The 20,000-nt window shown below is 43.3% G+C and overlaps 1 protein-coding gene across 1 annotated transcript in view; it reads left to right on the forward strand.

Annotated features, from left to right (window-relative positions):
* dnah5 (dynein, axonemal, heavy chain 5) overlaps positions 1-20,000 on the forward strand; it is a 200,309-nt gene that overhangs the window by 171,656 nt on the left and 8,653 nt on the right. The window contains 4 exon segments of the mRNA XM_063199962.1: positions 309-514; positions 2,392-2,595; positions 3,379-3,594; positions 11,952-12,164. Of these exon segments, the coding sequence (XP_063056032.1) occupies positions 309-514; positions 2,392-2,595; positions 3,379-3,594; positions 11,952-12,164 (839 nt within the window).

The following is a 20,000-nucleotide window of genomic DNA, read 5'->3' on the forward strand; positions in this document are numbered from 1 at the left end:
TGTCTGTGTCTGTGTGTCTGTGTCTGTGTTTGTGTGTTTGAAGTTCATCAACCAGACACCACAGTGTCTCAAGGCACCTCAGCCTAAATGTATCTGTAGCTTCAAAGGTCCTTTTACTGTAAAGTGTGATTCTTCGTCCTTTCTTTTTTCTCAGTAGACTGTACAGTACATGTACAGTTATTTTACAACGGTGCGTTATTGCAAACCATCCATTCCACATGCATCAACTCACAATACTTCAGTCATACCGATGCTATGCTGGTGAGTTTCATCCATGTACTGTACCATGTATGTATTTCTTCTGCCAGGCATCAGCCAGGACCTGCTGGATGTGAGCAACATGTCCCAGTGGCGCCCCCTCCTGTACGGGGTGGCCTTCCTCCACTCCACCGTGCAGGAGCGCCGCAAGTACGGCCCGCTGGGCTGGAATATCCCCTACGAGTTCAACCAGGCCGACTTTAACGCCACCATCCAGTTCGTACAGAACCACCTGGACGACATGGACCTCAAGAAGGTACGCTGAGGGGCCGCACCGAGGGGATGGGGGACAAACAGGTAGCTTGTCCCAGGCACAGGGGGAGAGGGCAGAATTGAGTCCATTACTTTAGGTTAGGTTAGGTTTTCTTTATTAGTCTCCGTGAAGGAGAAATTTGTCTTGGAGACAGGGAGGTTGCAGCACCATAAAACACATAGGACACATGACACCAACACCGAAAAACAAGCAAGAGTAAAACAGCACATGTTCAGAAGCACTGGATGTCCTAACCCTGCCCCTGACCCATCCAGTCCATACATACCACCCCCCCCCCACACACACACACACACACACACACACACACACACACACACACTCAGCTCAGTACACACACACACAGTCCTACAACCAACCACACCTTCACCCTATAATAAATAACTAGGTTACATCCATTCCATAATTTACATGAAAAATAGTAAAAACAAGGATACATTCATGTCCCCCTCCCAGCTATTACCCTAGATTCCATCCCCACCAACAGTACCAACACTAGCTACAGAGGTCCATTTTGTCCCACTCAATCTCTTTTGTTCCCTGTGTATTCAGTAGCTTGATTGAATGAGGTATAAAGGAATTTTTAAAACAATATACACCAAGGGATTCTGAGCCTCCTCCCAGAGTTCAAATAAATGTATTCCCCGTTTAGTGCATGATCACCATCCGTTACAATGGCATTCGCCTGACTGATAGTGGCCTGCTCAAAGAGCTCTTGCGGGTTAAGGAGGGGCATTACCCCCATAGTCCTACCTGCCGTTTTAATAAGTCTTGAGATTTCTTCCCTGTGTTTAACTCTGAGATTGCCAAACCAGCTGGTAATCCCATAACGGAGAACAGACTCTACTGTGGCTCTATAGAAGATTAACATTATATACAAACTCCAAAGTCTGAGCAAAAAATGGAGACGCCGGTGACGCTGGTCCTCCATTTTTTGCGCAAACTTAGAGTCTTTGGGTGGGTAGCCCCTTTTAGATGAATTTTTCCTCAGCCCAGGCAAAGCTGTTAGCTGCCCTCAATGTGGGCATACGTGGTGCCCTACTGCACAATGGGGTTAGGTGGTGTGTCCTTAGGGTCATTGGTGCATTATGGGTAAAGAGGTAGGTTCACACACCTGGACAACATGGACCTGGATAAGGTAAAGGCAGGGCAGTGTCACAAACAGATGTCATTCAGCACACATAGGCGGAAGTTTTTGTTTCATTTGTTTTATTTGTACAGTGGGATTAAACAGTGGATTCATGCACCTGGGTGACATGGCCCTAAGAGGTAAATTGAGGGCCACTGACAGGGCCACAATCTCACAACGGCCTGCATTGTGTGCTAGTGCACTATGGGCATGGGTCAGCACACCTGGGGAGTTTTCCAAGAACATGATACATCTGCCTAAATTAACCTGCAGAACCTGCTAATAGACAACCTGCAAGCATCATTGGGTTGAGAAAAAGAGAACTCCATTCTCTTCCATTGTTTTATTTTACTACTGCGTCCATGTTAACCTAAGCTGGTACTGAACCACCTTTTTGGAATACCTACTTGGCTTAATGGTTGGGCGGGTGCGTGCTTGTGTGTGCATGTGCACATGTACGCACAGGGTTGGGTGTGTGCGTGTGGTGTATGTGCGTGTGTGAATGTGTGTGTGTGTGTGTGTGTGTGTGTGTGTGTGAATGTGTGTGTGAATGTGTGTGTGTGTGTGTGTGTGTGTGTGTGTGTGTGTGTGTGTGTGTGTGTGTGTGTGTGTGTGTGTGTGTGTGTGTGTGTGTGTGTGTGTGTGTGTGTGTGTGTGTGTGTTTGTGTGTGGGTGTGTGCGGTGTACATGTACCTGTACGTGAATGATGAGTAATCATCCTCCGCCTCTATAGGGTGTGTCCTGGAGCACGGTGCGCTACATGATCGGCGAGATCCAGTATGGGGGGCGGGTGACGGACGACTACGACAAGCGTCTGCTCAACACCTTCGCCAAGGTGTGGTTCAGCGAGCAGATGTTCAGCCCCGAGTTCCACTTCTACAAGGACTACAGCATCCCCAGGTGCTCCAGCGTCGAGCACTACCTTCACTACATCCAGGTGAGAGGGAGAGAGCCTCAGTGCCCCTACAAAGCCTGAGTTACTGTACATAGAGGTAGGAGCCCAAATAGCTGGATAAGACATTACTCACATACAGGTAGGAGCCTAAGGCCAGCCGCACACTGGCTCCGACAGCACTGCGGCGCACTTTTGCTTCCGACAGAATTCGGAACCCCCAAACCCAATTTCACACGAACATTGCATTGATAGTCAATGGGCGGCGCCGACAAAATAGAACTTGTCTCTAATTGCTATCCGACATCGGTGAATGTCCGCGGACATCGGCGCCAGTGTGCGTGGCTCTATTGAAAACAATGGAATTGAATTTTAGCTGAGCAGTGCTCAGCACTTTGTCGGAGCCGGTGTGCGGAAGCCCTTAAGATGGATGAAACATTACTTACATACAGGTAGGAGTCTACATACCTGGATAAGATAATACTTGCAATAGCACACCAAGCTTAATATATCATAAAAAAATAGCACCTGCGCTCCATTGAGATTATACGTCAGATTTATATTTACGCTCATTTTAGTTCCTGTCAAGAAACAAGTAGGCCTTTTGTGCCCCAAGACGAGCCGGAATGTTTCATTCTTGCTTTTTATTAGATTGCTCATCTTTCTCTGTCTCTTTCTTTGTGCGCAAGGACCTGTGTTCTATTTATAAACTTTAGTGCCTGAACTCCTGCCATTACGATGTATCATCCGCCTCTTTTCTTGGTCCCCATTGTCGGTCTGACTCTCCCTCCCTCCCTCCCTCCCTCCCACTGACTCCCCGTCCCCCAGGGCCTACCCACCTACGACACCCCGGAGGTGTTTGGGCTGCACCCCAACGCGGACATCACCTACCAGAGCAAGCTGGCCAAGGACGTGCTGGACACCATCCTGAGCATCCAACCCAAGGACGCCTCCAGCGGGAGCGGGGAGACGCGGGAGGCCGTGGTGGCCAGACTGGCGGAGGACATGCTGGCTAAATTGCCGCCCGACTACGTGCCCTTTGAGGTGAGGGGCAGAACGCGGACACAGAAGTGAACACGCACGCATGCAACACGTGCACGCACGCACACACACACACACACACACACACACACATGCACAGAGACAGATACACACACATTTATACCTCCCCCCCCACACACACACATACAGTAACTACACACAAGGACACCTACACACAAATATGCAAGCACACCCACATATACACACTCACACACACGTACAACTACATGTCACGCACACACACACATGCATACACGCAAGCACTCCCTCTCTCTCTCTCTCTCTCTCTCTCTCTCTCTCTCTCTCTCTCTCTCTCTCTCTCACACACACACACACACACACAAATTCACACACACACACACACACACACACACACACACACACACACACACACACACACACACACACACACACACACACACACACACACACGCATTCACACACAGACTAATACAGATACAGACCACCGGAATACTCAGGAGATTCTGTTCAAGCTCCCACTTGACTGTATTTTCTGAGACAAGCATGCACACACGCACGCACACACACACACACACACACACACACACACACACACACACACACACACACACACACACACACACACACACACACACACACACACACACACACACACACACACATACTGTTCTCGTTGAGGTGATAGATTGGCTCTAGAGAATATCTGTCTGACTCATACACTTAAACACACACGCACGCACACACACGCACACACACACATGCACACACACACAAACGCACACAGACACTCACGTGCACTTAAATAGATGAGCTAAAATCAGATGCTCACCCCCATTCTACCTGGGTCGATGAGTCACACTGCTGTACAAACACACACACACACACACACACACACACACACACACACACACACACACACACACACACATTCTAACTTTAACTGGCGGTGTGTCTATGACGTCAGGAGCAGAGCTGTGAAAACTGTGTGTGTGTGTGTGTGTGTGTGTGTGTGTGTGTGTGTGTGTGTGTGTGTGTGTGTGTGTGTGTGTGTGTGTGTGTGTGTGTGTGTGTGTGTGTGTGTGTGTGCGTGATGTCGTCTGGCGGTGTGAGCTGGAGTGTGATCATGGTGTTGGCGTTTCAGCATCTTGTCACACTATTTTTATCCTCACACTGTGGATAGCCAGCAGACATGTTTGCGGAAACACTAGATAGACTTTGACTTTCTGGAAAAAAGTACTTCTATTAAAATATCCTCAATCGCTCTTGTGAATAATAGTTCTACTTTTTTGCTTTCTCAATGTCTTTGTTGTTTTGAAGGGATGAGTCGTAGACTTTTAAAATCTTCTTTTCTTTCATTCCATGGCAGGACATTAGTCGAAATGTAATCATGTCATGGAATTTAAAAAAAAACAAAGAAAAAAGATTTTAAATGTCTAAGACTCAAAAATCTGAGAAAAAAAGGATTTTAAGTGTTCGGACTCATCACTTCATACCTTCAGTCAGCCTTTGTACTGCATGGGATGGGCACAATTTTCAACCTCAGCTGAATGTTTGCCTTTCTTTATGCCTTTTTTATTACTTTTCCCCAGTAATTGCCTACAATACGTCCATCTTTTACTCTATCCACTCTTTCCTTTTAGTATAATTTTTTCTCCTGCCTTTTTGGGTTTTTTTCCCCTATGAATTGCTTTCTAACAGCCTTTTTCACTTCCCTGTAACCTAACGAGCACTTTGAAGACTATACGACTTCATACGGTCTTCTTTTTTCCCAACAATTGCTCTCCTCTTCTTTCAGTCCTCTGTATCCGCCCATAGATGCGAAGCTACTTTTGAGTAGGGGTGGGTATTGGCAAGGGGTTCACGATTCGATCTGTGTCACGATAAATGCATTGTTGAGATTCATTGCGATATTTACTCAGTAAATGTTTAAAAAATACAGCTAACGGGCACTTGCTAGTTGCTGTGTAGCAGTCAATTTAACTGAAATATGATTAACTCTTTACTGAAAAACGAACTAGTGTCACATTCCACATAGTGTTTTTTTACTTTATTATTATTAATATCATTATTATTATTATTATTATTAAAGGTGCACTGTGTAGGATGGTGGCCAGAGTAGGTATTGCAACTACACGCCCATTTAAAATGTGCTGCCTATTCCCAGATTTGATCTTTTCATTAATATTTACTAAACAATAAACTATATACGAGTATGACCAAAGTACTATAGCGAGTTTTGCAGCTAAAAATGTATATTTTGGAAATTGCCAGACATGGAGACGACCTTCCTTTGCATTAATGGAAAGTGCCATTTTCCCATTCATCATGAATACATACAACTTGATGGTAGTGGTAAGTATTCATGAAAAAGGTAGCGAATATGCAGCATGAATTCTGGAAAGAAACAGTTACAAATATTACACAGTGCACCTTTAAATTATCGATTTTGTAGTGTCATGGATCATGCAGTCTATAGTGAAAATAAGTATTGTGATACATTGTCATGAATCGATGCAGTATATCGTGAATATACGTATTGCGATACATTGTCATGACGATTTTTTGCACACCCCTGCTGAGGAGTCTGTAACATTCTACTGTCTTCCCTTTATTGTTTCCATAATTTCTTCCTCTTCCTCCCATACCGCTGTAGCTACTGTTTAGATCTGACAGCTGTGTCTGAGATCTCTCTCTTTCTGCTTCATTTCACCCTTCCTCTTCTTCTCATCTCTCTCTGGTCTCGTCTTTTATTTCTTGTCTCGGATTGTTGGCTCGATGTTTGGATTTCAGCCATATTTTTTCCCCTTCATGTGGTCTGACTCATCTCTACTAATTTATTTATTTATTTATTTTGTACATTCTCTCTTTTTTGCTTCATTTTTTTGCTCACAGAAAAACTGAATTTTAGACACAAGCACACAGGCATGCAGGCGCGCAAACGCACACACGCACGCAAACACACACACAAAAAGAGGCACACAGAAGCACACGCACACACACACGCACACACACATACACACACACACACACACACACACACACACACACACACACACACACACACACACACACACACACACACACACACACACACACACACACACACACACACACACACACACACACTTTCTATCATTTCATCATTTACTTCATCTGTGCCTTTCTTTCTCTTCTCCCTTGCTGATGATGAGTGCAAGAGGGAGGTGAGCAGGGGGAGGGGGTTAACACACCACCATAATGGGAGTTTGATTTGTTTACCAGGTTTTGATTTTGGGGCGGGTGGGATGCTATTTTTAGATGCTGATGTTGATGATGATGCTGATGCTGATGGTGACGGTGGTGGAGTGGAGTGTTATCCAGCCAGGGAATAAAAAGCTAATGGCACCTCAGCTCTGACAGATGTCTTCTTTGCTGTCATTATCCCCTTTCTCCATCGTTAATGCCGCAGGTGATTATTTTCCTCTGTGTGTGCGTGTGTGTGAGAGAGAGAGAGAGAATGAGAAGATGGAAGAGAGAGGAATAGAGAGGAACAGAGGAAGATAAAGAAGTTTAAGAGAGCTTCGGAAAAAGGGAGAGAGAGAATATGTGTGTGTGTGTGTGTGTGTGTGTGTGTGTGTGTGTGTGTGTGTGTGTATGTGTGTGTGTATGTGTGTGTGTGTGTGTGTGTGTGTGTGTGTGTGTGTGTGAGAGAGAGAGAGAGAGAGAGAGAGAGAGAATGAGAAGATGGGAGAGAGAGGAATAGACAGGAACAGAGGAAGATAAAGAAGTTTAAGAGAGCTTCGGAAAAAAGGGAGAGAGAGAATGTGTGTGTGTGTGTGTGTGTGTATGTGTGTGTGTGTGTGTGTGTATGTGAGAGAGAGAGAGAGAGAGAGAAAGAGAGAGAGAGAGAGAGAGAGAGAGAGAGAGAGAGAGAGAGAGAGAGAGAGAGAGAGAGAGAGCCAGTGTTCGAATTATCCACCGGGGTTCGGGGGGGTCGGACTTTTTGCGGACCAAATGATGACGTCCCCCCCCCCCCCCAAAAAAAAGGGCGAGATATCTTTTTCCTGGGAGTGGTAATATACTGTACAAAATGTAATACAACAACAGAGCTTTAATGTGACGTGATGTGCAAAACAACAACAACAATATGCTATTTGCAAACTGCCTGCTAGAGCTCATATGAATCAAGTGACCACGTTTGCGGGAAGATCACATCAAAGCACCCGTCTCAGTAGCCTAGGTGTTTCCATGATTGAACTGTTTTGGATGAACATCTGCGAGTAAAAGTGGATATTGGACAGGGTTTTCAGATTTGTGGCCATAGAAATAGGCCTAAGTAGAAAATAGTTTAGACTGGCTTGGTTTAGATGTAATGCCACCAAGCGGAGTTTGAGCATGTTTGGAGTGGAAATCATCTGTCACTGGTAACACTGCCTATGTGCTGGCCTGCGCGCAGTGAACTCATTCGGCAACAACGTCAGGTTCAACAATCCAGAGCGAGCACGACACCGGAGAAAACTGATGCTCCGATTCAACCACCTAGTAGCCAAAGTTTCTGTCATACACACGCGTTGCTGCAACAAAAACGTCTCCAATTTACAGTTGGCAACAACAAGCACAGACGCACAACCAACTCACTCAATGCTGAACAAAAAAAAACCCGAGCCAACCTCAAACAAACAGCTATATGCGGCTTTCCAAAAGCAAACTAGCAACTAACATTATGTAGTGAGTGACCACGGAAACACAACCAAGAACTTCGTGTCAACAGGAAAGTGAACCCTGACATACAGAATCAAGCTGTAAATTATCAGAATTACAACTCCCAAATTCCACATAGAGCTAGCTTGTAATGTGTGTGCTTTTCTTGAGATTGAAAAGTGCTATCAGATGCTAGCATAGTCATGGAAAATACTGCTAGATGCTACATGACATGGCCTCTAACAAAGTCAAAATAATATTTACTCCTATATTTGTCACGGCGGACAAAATGTAAAAATCCAATTTTCCTACCTTTCTGCTGCTATCCATTTGCCTCGCTAGACAGCTTGCTTGCTATCCATTTGCCTCGCTAGACAGCTTGCTTGACACAGCTATCCTTCTTGGTTTGTGGAGTCTCACTATCCATTTGCGCCTTCTTACTTAGTAAAATTATAATATTCCAAACATGGTGAGCCTCGTCCTTTATTTTCTGTCATCAAGTACGCTACGTGTAGATTATTAGAGCAGTCCACCTCTTTCACTGAGACCCCTTGTGTATGTTGACTTTGATGGAGTTCTGATGTGGGCTATCGTTTTTTTTTCTCTCGTGGGGGAAAGGGAATTGGCGGTCACCTGTCTTGAGTGTTAGTAAGTTCAGTTCTTTAAAGTTGAAATCATATTAGTTTCATGTACATTTCTCACAAATCACGGGGATCCTTCACCTTGACTCCCCCCGCTCGCAGCTGTAACATTCACCGCGCACCAGAACCAACCCTGCCTATCAGTGGGTGCTGCCGAATGTTTTGACTCTCAAACTGCGAGGACGTGAAACGTCCGCTGGTGGTACAGTCCATTGAAGGGGTGTTCCAAAAACTCATGTTATTTTGTTATTCATAGTACACGTTCAAAATTACAAGTAACAAGACATTTTTAACATCTGATTTTTAACAATACTTCAATGTTTCCAGTACCCCCCAAAAGTGTAATTTAGTCCCATTTGGGGGGTATCAAATCCCAATCGGGAGGGTCAAACCCCCCCGGTACCCCCCGTAATTCGAACACTGGAGAGAGCGCCAGAGAGATGAAAAAGAGTGGACGATTAACATGTTGTAGGCGTTGAGCCACTCTAGAGCTGCATTGAGAAGTGGTGATGATCAATTAATCAATCAAAATGTATTTATATAGCACAATAGCACAGCTATACAGCTGACTCACAGTGCTTTCAAATACACATTCATTCCCACATTTACCCACCGGCTCTGGAGTCTACCAAGTAGTAACAATAGCCCCACATTAGATACTAGACCTCTTCTTAGCTGGAAGACTGATAGTTTTACTTATCTGAAAGGCGTTATAAAATCTCGCGGATGCAAGGGAGACATCTTGTGTGCCGACACTTTTCAACTTGAGGTCACGCTGTCTTAATTGTCTCCCATAGACGGTTCTCGTCTCAGCCTAGCATTTACATCAACTTTGCTACCTGTGGTGCCTGAGCTTCCTGGCAGCCAAATGGTCACAAAAAGCCTAGAGCGTCTCCCTGCACAGCATTTTTCAATGCTCAGAGAAAAAATACAATTGCGAAAAAGTAATAAAAATGTCTACAAAACGAGCGGCTAAGTAAATCAAAAGCCGCTCTAGATGGTGTAAACACAAAAAACAACAGCTGTAGGTACATGGAAAAGAAAAAAAACAACCTAAATAGCCAGAAAGTTTCTAAAAGTGAGAGAGCTAAATGGCTGCCAGACAGGGCCGTCACCATAGCAACCAAAAAAAGCCTAAGCATCCCAGGTGTTGATGTAGAGAGCACAGCAGGGGGGGTCTACTCTGCACTGCCAAACACAGCAGTCAGCAGCACAGCGCCACACTATATCACACTACGCAGCGCCTGTGCAGACAACACAAAGCATCAATATAAAGAGCTCAGCAACACACCGTCACACTATATCCGATAAGATTATACATAAGATATTACATAAGATTATCTGAATGATCTGAATGTCGTATTATCCGAACACACCGATGCACTGCACACCATCGCACAACATCGGTGTACAACAGAGGTAGGAAATTATTTTGGCTCAAGGGCCACATTGGGTTTACAATGCTGGCTAAAAGGCCAAATGTTGCAGGTAACCTTTGTCAGAAATAACAAATAATGTAGGCTACATAGACACACTAACTTTTTGACAATTTCATTGGTTAATCTTAAAGCCCAAAGACACCTGTATTGGGCAACCATTTTAAGAATATCGGATAAGAGCATCATTTTGGATCAAAAACTTGTCCTTTCTTGTAAAACCTCTGTGGACCAGATTAAATGGCTCAGCGGGCTGCGTGTGGCCCCCGGCCTGAGTTTGCCCTGGTGTACAACGACATCAGATCGCATACCGTGTCATCAAAATAGCAGTGTTGAACAATACCTGCACTGCATTGCATCACGTCACATCAAAAATAGAATTCTCAATGTACTAAAATAACTCCTATCTCACAATATCTATAAGCGCTTCGGATCCCATATCATCAAGAACGCGATAAAAAGAGCAGTCATGTGTTTGTGGTTAGTGCATCGGGCTTGTTGTAGCCTGAGGCTTTCCTGTTTGCATTAATGGTGTGTATATTTAAGTTCTGGACAGACTACAGTACTGTATGTTCATAACACGCACAAAGTGGTGGCAGCACATTACCTCCACACTCAAGCAGCTTTCCTGGCTCCAGGTGAAGTCTTGCCTTACTTGTACTGTACATACTGTGCAGATTCCCGATCCTTACATAAACCCACTCCATGTCTTTGTTCTCCAGTAGCCTAACCTCTCTGAACTTCCCCTGCTCTACTCCCAGTCAAGGTCCCTCAGGTCCTTCTGTACTTGTCACCTCCCACGCCAGGCTACCATCCTTTTGCGACTGAGCTTTCTGCGCTGCTGCTCCCAGCCTTGGGAACAATCCACTTTTGCACATACGCACACCAAGCTCCTACACTATGTCTTTCACAAAGCATTTCAAATCCTACCCATTCATGAGGACTTTGGTCTCTTACCAGAGATCCACCCCCCCCCCACCCCCTTTTTCCTTTTTAGCCTCATCCTCCATTTGTGAAGCGACCTTGGGTTTCTTTGAAAATCGTTTTTATAAAACCCATGTCATATCGTGAGGTCTGCGTGTGTCCACTCGTCCTCTACGCAGGTGCATGATTGTCTGCTGCGGCCCATGAACATGTATGCTGTTTGCCTGCGTCTGTCTGCCTACAGTATGCTTATATTCATGTGTTCATATGTGCATGTGTACGCGTTCTAATGTTGTAGTACTCAAGACCGAGACCAAATGAACTGGAGGCAGAGATAAGAGCGGTCTCAAGACCAAGACCACGTAAAAGTGGGCGTCTGATGAAGATGGGTCCTTTGCAGGGCATGAATATTTTCAATTCTTTCTTTCTTTCTTTCTTTCTTTGTCTTTCTTTCTTTCTTTCTCTCTTTCTTTCTTGCTTTTTTGCTTTTTTGCCTTCTTTCTTTACTTATTTCTTTCTTTCCTTCTTTCTTTCTTTCTTTCTTTCCTTCTTTCTTTCTTTCTTTCTTTCTTTCTTTCTTTCTTTCTTTCTTTCTTTCTTTCTTTCTTTCTTTCTTTCTTTCCTTCTGTCTGTCTGTTTGTCTGTCTGTCTGTCTGTCTGTCTGTCTGTTTACAGTATATGTGCTTGTCCTCCACAGGTGCGGGAGCGTCTGATGAAGATGGGTCCCCTGCAGCCCATGAACATCTTCCTGCGTCAGGAGGTGGAGCGCATGCAGCGGGTGCTGGGCCTGGTGCGCCACACACTCACCGACCTCAAGCTGGCCATCGACGGCACCATCATCATGAGCCAGAGCCTACGCGACGCGCTCGACTGCATGTACGACGCGCGCATCCCCTCGCGCTGGGAGAAGGTGAGTGTGTGCTTATGTGCGTGTTTATGTGTGAGAGTGTTTGTGTGTGTGTGTGTGCGTAAGACAAAACGGTCTGTTTTCTACATCCGAGATATGGTTGATTGCACCTTCATGTATTCACAATGAATTTCACGCATCATGTCAGCACTCAACAAGTATGTGTGTTTTCCTTTCTGTGTGTGTGGGAGAGGAGGGGGTGTCTGTATACACACTGTGTAGCACTTATTGTACCTTTTGCACAGGCGTCTACTCCGCCACATCCTATTGTACCTTGTACATCCAATTGTACATTACACACACACACACACACACACACACACACACACACACACACACACACACACACACACACACACACACACACACACACACACACACACACACACACACACACACACACACACACACTCACCCTTTTCAATCCAGCGACATAAAGGACGTCACAGTAGGGAGCGCACTGTAAATGGGATCCATTTGCCCCCTTTTTCTCCTTGTGTGTGTGTGGTGCAGTGCTGTGTGTGTGTGTGTGTGTGTGTGTGTGTGTGTGTGTGTGTGTGTGTGTGTGTGTGTGTGTGTGTGTGTGTGTGTGTGTGTGTGTGTGTGTGTGTGTGTGTGTGTGTGTGTGTGTGTGTGTGTGTGTGAGATGCAGTGCAGTGTGTGTGTGTGATGCAGTGCAGTGTGTGTCAGTAAGCATTATATCCAGCAGAGAGGCTGTGATCCTGTGTCAATGTCACTGCACCAATGAAATTGCGGATCGTGCTATCGCAATAGCATGAAATCAAAGGGAACAGTTATAGCAGAGGTGAGGTTAGATGGAGGAATTGTAGTCATTGCGACTGGAGAAATTGGATAGGTTTTTTGAAATAATGGTGGCACTAGTGCTGGCCATCAGAGATGTATTTCTCTTAAAGGACTTTCCGCATGGAAGGTGAGCCTTTAAAGGTGCTGCACTGTAATATTATTAGCAGTTTCTTTACAGAATTCATGCTGCCCATTCACAAATGTTACATTTTTCATGAATGCTGGCCACCATCAAATTCTAAGCATCCAGTTATGACTAGGAAAATTATACGGTAACACTTTTTCTGAAGCCCATATCTATAGCGCATTATGAGCTCATTTATAACAAATTATAATGCACATTATAATTACTTACAATGCATTACGACGACAACGATGTTGTTTCATGATGCTTTATGTTAACAGTAATGAATAACCATGAATCTAGCTTATAATACTTTATAAATCCAAGGGTGTTATAAGTTCTCATGACTGGATATAAACTACAGGCTGCCTGATGGGGCTTACAGTACATTATGATGCATTATAGATGTGCATTATACAGTGCATTATAGATGCATCCATATGAACTTCACTTTACTTAGAGCACACATTGACGACTTATGATCTCACATGAAACATTATAGCATCGTATGAGCCCTTATGACAGTTTATCATCCAGGTCTGTAGATAGAGGGGTATAGGTACTCATAATGTACTATAAGCCCCATCAGGCAGCCTGTAGTTTATAGCCAGTCATGAGCACTCATGACACCCTTGGATTTATAAAGCATTATACACTGTATTCCCCAACAGTACAATGAACTAGAAAAGTTTACGCTGTAGTACTCAATATTGTAAAAATGTCCAGATGACATACACATTTTAGGTGTTCTCAATAGGTTTTCAGGTACCAATAAATTAACTCTGGTTGGCATTGTGTTTTTAAGTCTAACTGACATTCTAACACAATGTCTTTGAGTTTGTAAATTGGAACTCTATCTGGCATATGAGTGGTTAGATGTCTTGACAACAGCTGAGGCGACCATGGAGTAGTGGTTAAACAACTGGTCTTCAACCTCAAAGGCTCCAAGTTCAATCCCCAACATGGAGATAACCTTACCTACTTCCTAGAACATGGTATGAAAATGTTCAGATGGCCACCAGACCCATGACTCCAGCTTTAATTAGCAATATTTTTCACATTTAGTTTTGAGCGAAATTACAAAAGAAAAAGGCTTCGGTAAAGCAAGACAATGTTTGAGTTGCTGTGGTCTGGATAGGGGAATGGCCACAAGATCAGAGGATTGCAGGTTTGAATCCTGTATTACCAATAAAAAAACACTCAAGTAGATATTTATTGTTTATTTCTCTCGAAACTGTGAAAGTTACAAATTCTTTAAATCATGTCAATTGGAACTATACAGTATCTGAGATATGAGACTATGGATGTCAGTGTGTTGGGCTTGGGCAGTCATGGACTAACAGTTAAGCAGTTGGCCTCAAAACATGATGGTTTCAAGTTCGATTCCCAGCACAGGATGTTAGTTAAAAAAAAAAAAAAAATCACATTCAAACATCATTGTTTTGGTATGATGTCAGTTGGTCGAATTTGAAGTGGAAAGTATGTGTGAAACACATTTGACTGTTAATTATGAGTAAGTCCAATACTTTCTAACAAACAGGGCTAACTTTCTACCAATACAAAATCTGCAGTTGAGTGGTGTAGGGGATAGTCCTCTGCATATAGCCATATTGGCATGTCCTTATCTTGAGGTTGAGAGTTCGAATCCTAAGGCTGGCTCACTCACTTTTTTGGTTGTTTTAGTTGTTTTTTTAATTGTTTACCAGCTTCTGCTTTGTGTAAAGAAGAACCCATCCATGTCAGAACCATAGAAACCCTATTTTATTAAAATGTAACATAAAATACAAACTTCTCTAAAAATGGTGAATCTGTCAATGGGGGATAGATTTACTCAACACCATGTGACCATCAAACCACAACTGACAACTTGGCATGGAAAAATGTGTCTATCAACCTCACTTCAAGGTAAGAAAAGACCCATAAAAGTGTATTGGTGTGTATGTGTAGTAGTTTACTATGTTGCTGTGTGTGACATTAGGTGCTCTTGATGCTACACTGGGTGTATGTTTTGTTAGCAACTTAGCTTAGAATGTTAGCTACTGCTAGTTAGGCTAGCACTGTGTAGCCTTTCATACAAATCTTTTTCTTGTATCATACATCTGCAGTGTATTTGCAAGTGATGCGTTGCATTTTCATGATGACATATTGCACATTGAACTTCTGTATAAACCAGTGTAGCAATCATGCTGTAGGGGCCTAATCCAACAAGTCCTCATGAAAGCCTTAAACTTATTAGGCCTATTTATGCTCCACAGGCAGCCGATATGGGACCACCAGAACTCTATGATCCATCAGCTCTACTCAACACTCCAAAGGATAAACAACTGACTGTGTTGTGAAGTCTGACACTATTTTGGGAGAAATGTTATTGTAAGTTAGGCTATATGGATCTCCTTCAGCCACCAACTCCTAATAAAAGATTCAGAAATGGACAACAAATAAATGACTAAATTGCCTAATGTGTTGAGGTTGATTCTTTTGTAATATATTGACTGTTGACTGTGTGGTCTAAATTTTAGATTTAGATTTAGATTGTTGTGTATTGTATGATTGTTGTGTTATTGTCTACTGTTTTTGTTTGTCAACCACATGGAACAAAAAAAAAAAAAAAACTTGATATAAAGCATTGTTCATGTTTGTGGAATTAAAGCTAATGTTATATTTGGTTTAAACAGAGGGGTGGTAGCCTAGTGCATTAGTATAAACCAACCAATCAATAAACCAACCAAGATTTTTTTTGGGCTCTAAAATGGGAAAACATGAAACTTTTAATTTTGGAATCAAAAACTTAGAGCCAATATAGCTAAACAATGCTGTGCTTGTTTACTTAAAAAAATTAACTGTCTGCTTAGTACTAATTGCATTGATTTTTGCACCATTCTCGAAATATTTATGTCAATGGAGCATGTTAGATCTTTGAGTAGCAGCTACTAAAACATTCAAGATTTAATTTTTTCTCATAACATTTGTTTTCACATAACATGTCTGATTTTATGTAAGACTTACACAAACGTTTTAGTTTTCAACTCAAATCTTTTGTGTAAACCATTGTTTCTGTGCATTTTAGAGTTTGGGGTACATACTGTACTTGACTTGGGCTGCTAAAAACTAAAAATCTAATTATGGAATTAAAGTTTTCAATCTTTTCAGTCATTTCAAAGTTTTTGATCATCTTCTGAAAGATTTTGTGTCCTGCATATGCATGCATGTATGTAGTATTTACATAAAACATTTGGTCACAAAACTAAAACTTTAACGGGAATAAGTTTCCACAAAAGTTTAGAGTTCGTGGAACATGTTGGGGAATACAGTGTAAGCTAGATTCATAGTTATTCATAACTGTCATCATGAAGCATTATGAGTGTAGTCATAATACGTTGTAAGTAATTATAATGTGCATTATAATTTGTTATAAATGCGCTTATAATGTTGGCTTTAAGTAAAGTGTTAACAAGTAAGTATACTTTTCAAATATGAAAAGGTGGATGGTTTTCAGCTGAAAAACTTACTGTACTTTGGTCATACTAGAAAATATTTGTTTATTATTTAGTAAATATTTATGAAAATATCAAATTTGGAAATAGACAACACAGTTCCAATGAGCAGCATAGTTGCAATACCTACTCTGGACATCATCCTACACAGTGCACCTTTAAGCTTTTGGTGATATGTATGGAAGTTATAATAAGAGATTGAACTTAGCCCAGATTGCTTCAGTAATGTTATTATTTGGATATGTTAAATTATTTTTAGTGCTGTTAGGCAAAAAAAATAAAAGAATCTAATTGATTACAGAATTTGTAATTACAAAATGTGTAAGTGAAGGGGGGCGCTGTGGCGCAGCGCGCTAAGCCCCCCTCATTTGGGCTTACACTAGCCTTGATCTCATTACCGCGCTTCTTCAGCGGCCCGGGGCCGCCCGGGGCTCAGGAGAGTGGCCGGCTCGGAGCTGCCGGCCCCGGGCCATTTTTTGCCTGATCGGACTCATAGCCGACCCCAGGCACATTCAGGTACACGCCTTGTTTGTGAAACGTCAGTCGGGCACAGCCCACTTTCGCCCCGCATCAGCATATAGATAGTATTATGTGTGTAGTGTTTGCCAGTAGTCTAGGCTATGCTCGTAAACATAGCTGAATGCTAGCAGGCTAGGTTTGGAATTAAGTAGGTAACTGACCCGGCGAACTGAGTAGCATAACGTCGCTAACCAAACCCCGGACTGTACAACAAGAGGACAAGCCGTGCCCGCTGTGTTGTTGAGCATGCCTTTGGGCGGTTAAAAGGAAGATGGAGGTGTCTGGGCAAAAAAAATGAATGCAGTGTCACAGTTGTTGAGGACATGGTGCTGGCTTGCTGTACACTGCACAATCTTTGCGAGCAAAAAAAAAAAGAGTGGGACGTTCCGTCACAACTTGCTCAACCTCTCCGCGTGGCAGAGGAAGGGGAAAATGCCGACGCTGGAGCTGTCGTAAGACGTGCATTGGAACAGTGGTTCGCTGAACAGCAGTAGCCTAAAGCTTAGCTGCTATGGAAACAGCAGATTGATGGGCAACACAAAATGAACGTCCTCTTCGTTAGCGACAGGTGTTTTTCTGACCTTATGTGTGTTTGATGTTGCCTATGTTGGCGTGCTTAGCCACCGTTATGACCTTTGTGCCTACAAATAAAGGAACGAATGTATCGAAGACACGTCTCTGTCCTTTCTATCCGAACATGTGGTTTTGATAGTTGTCTGCTGGGTAGACAAATGTCTTCCCAAATAGCTACAGCAGGCATAACCTCCCAGTAGGATGATGGGAATACAGGTTATTTATTTCATGTCCACTTTGTCCAGCACATGAAGCCTTTTTTAAATAAGCTGTGACGCAAACAGTAATCTCAAACGTATGCACAAGCGCGCACAACGACATACCCCCCCTGCCAATGGTACTTTTAGAGGTTGACCCCGCCTCCGAGCCTCGGCGGTGCTTGCTGGCCCATCGAATTCGACGGGCCAGGGAAAGCGGCCTTAAGCCCCACAACCTGGCCCGGCGGCCATCTTTAGCACCTAGCCCCCTTTTGATGAGATCACCGTCAGCCCCCTTTTGTCCGGGCCAGCCCGGGGCTGGCCCTGCAATGAGACTGAGGCTAGTAGCCCACAGGGACCCCGGTTTGAGTCAGGCCGGGGTCATTTTCCGTCCCTGGCCCATCTCTCTCTCCCCCAATAATTTCCTGTCTACTCTCACACTTTCCTGTGACAATAAAGAATAAAAGAAAAATAAGACTTTAAAAAAAAAAAATTAAAAAATAATTTGTAATTGATGAATCTAATGAATATCATTGAATCTTATATGTTATATCGTATCATTCCAATTCCAAGACATAATGATAGGCAAATTAAGTTGTGGTGAAGCTCTAAAAGTCTCTATGAAGGCACATGTTACAAAACAACAACAAAAACCCAGCAAAAGTCCCCTGACCTCCTAAACTAAACTAAATGGGCCAACCCAGTTAGACAATAGTGTGGCAGTGAACACAAGAGAGGGTGTCACACCAATAACTCAAGTCACCAGACCTGACCGAAAATATTTTGCACTGGTGGGTAGCACTTTTATTACTTGTATACAGTATATGTAAAGCAATAAATATATTATTGCATCGGCTACTGTACATGTGTGTGAGTTCCACTCCTTGCTTCCACGAATTATTGCTTTGGAACCAACACAGCCATAGGGACTAGAGTTACTGGCGAACCACACCCTCTCACTCTCACCCTCCCACCGACAGAAGTCAAAACGAACGAATGAAATACGTACGAATGAAATATGTCAAGAAATACCAACATTACATGAAAAGGTGACCAGGGACTGCAGTTGTAGCGAGATGTGCTTAATGTACTTTAAGCTACCTGCTATTGGACCAAATTCTGCTGATCTGACATTGCTGGAAGGCCCTACATTTTATTAAAATTGGTTAGCCTACATGAATGGACATTACCTCGTGTGGTAAAGTGCACTGCAATTGTGTGAGAGGAAAGCCACAGGGTTATTAAATACAGCGGAAGTAGAAACCAAATTGCAAGGAAACGGGAAAGGAACTGGGACAATTGACTGGAAGAATTGTCTGCATTAAGAACATATCTATTTCTCCCCACAACATCGTCCCACAAGGACGCTTGGGGATTCCAAAATGTTTTCAAGGAAATTGCCAACATGCAAAGCTAAAGAGATTGAGAAAGAGAAGTGATCATGTGTGTATGGGTGAGCGAGAAAGCGAAGCTGTGCGTTAACGTGCACTTGTCTGGACATTGTGAATTGAAACCCTTTTCAAATTTGAGCGAGCGTGGAGGGGTTTCACTGGAGCTTTTGGTGTGTCAGTTTACAAACGTATGCCTACTCATAAATAGGCCCAATGCCATTAATTTTTATGACACAATAATTTGCAGTGTAATGTAATGAACACATTAAACTGACCACCCAACTTATTTTGTATTGGTTTTGCGTAGATAAAGTTGACGTGCTCCTAAATCTAAATTGATTATGCTGAAAGCATTTCAGTGAGCTTGGAAAAAGCCATTATCGTACAGAGCCATTTCATTATCGACACATTTGCCCTTCATTTGACATGTGCCACAGGCAATAGTGTGCCATGCCCTTAAGTGGCTCTGTTGAGTTTGCACACTGCAGTGTCAGTGCGAATATGGGTAGAGCAGTGGCACTCACAGGTCAATGGCTTCTCTCTCTCTCTCTCTCTCTCTCTCTCTCTCTCTCTCTCTCTCTCTCTCTCACCTAACATGCAATCAGTGAACTTCTGTGGTGTAAATTAGCGGCCTGCATGATTGTCTCAGCAATTGGGGTGAGAATGAATGGGTAAATGGGAGGTGTTCAAATGGCTTCGGGTGCAGCTAAGTGAGCCATTCTCTACATGGATGGATT

This window comes from Engraulis encrasicolus, chromosome 5 (assembly GCF_034702125.1).
Source record: "Engraulis encrasicolus isolate BLACKSEA-1 chromosome 5, IST_EnEncr_1.0, whole genome shotgun sequence".
Taxonomy (NCBI): Eukaryota; Metazoa; Chordata; class Actinopteri; order Clupeiformes; family Engraulidae; genus Engraulis; species Engraulis encrasicolus.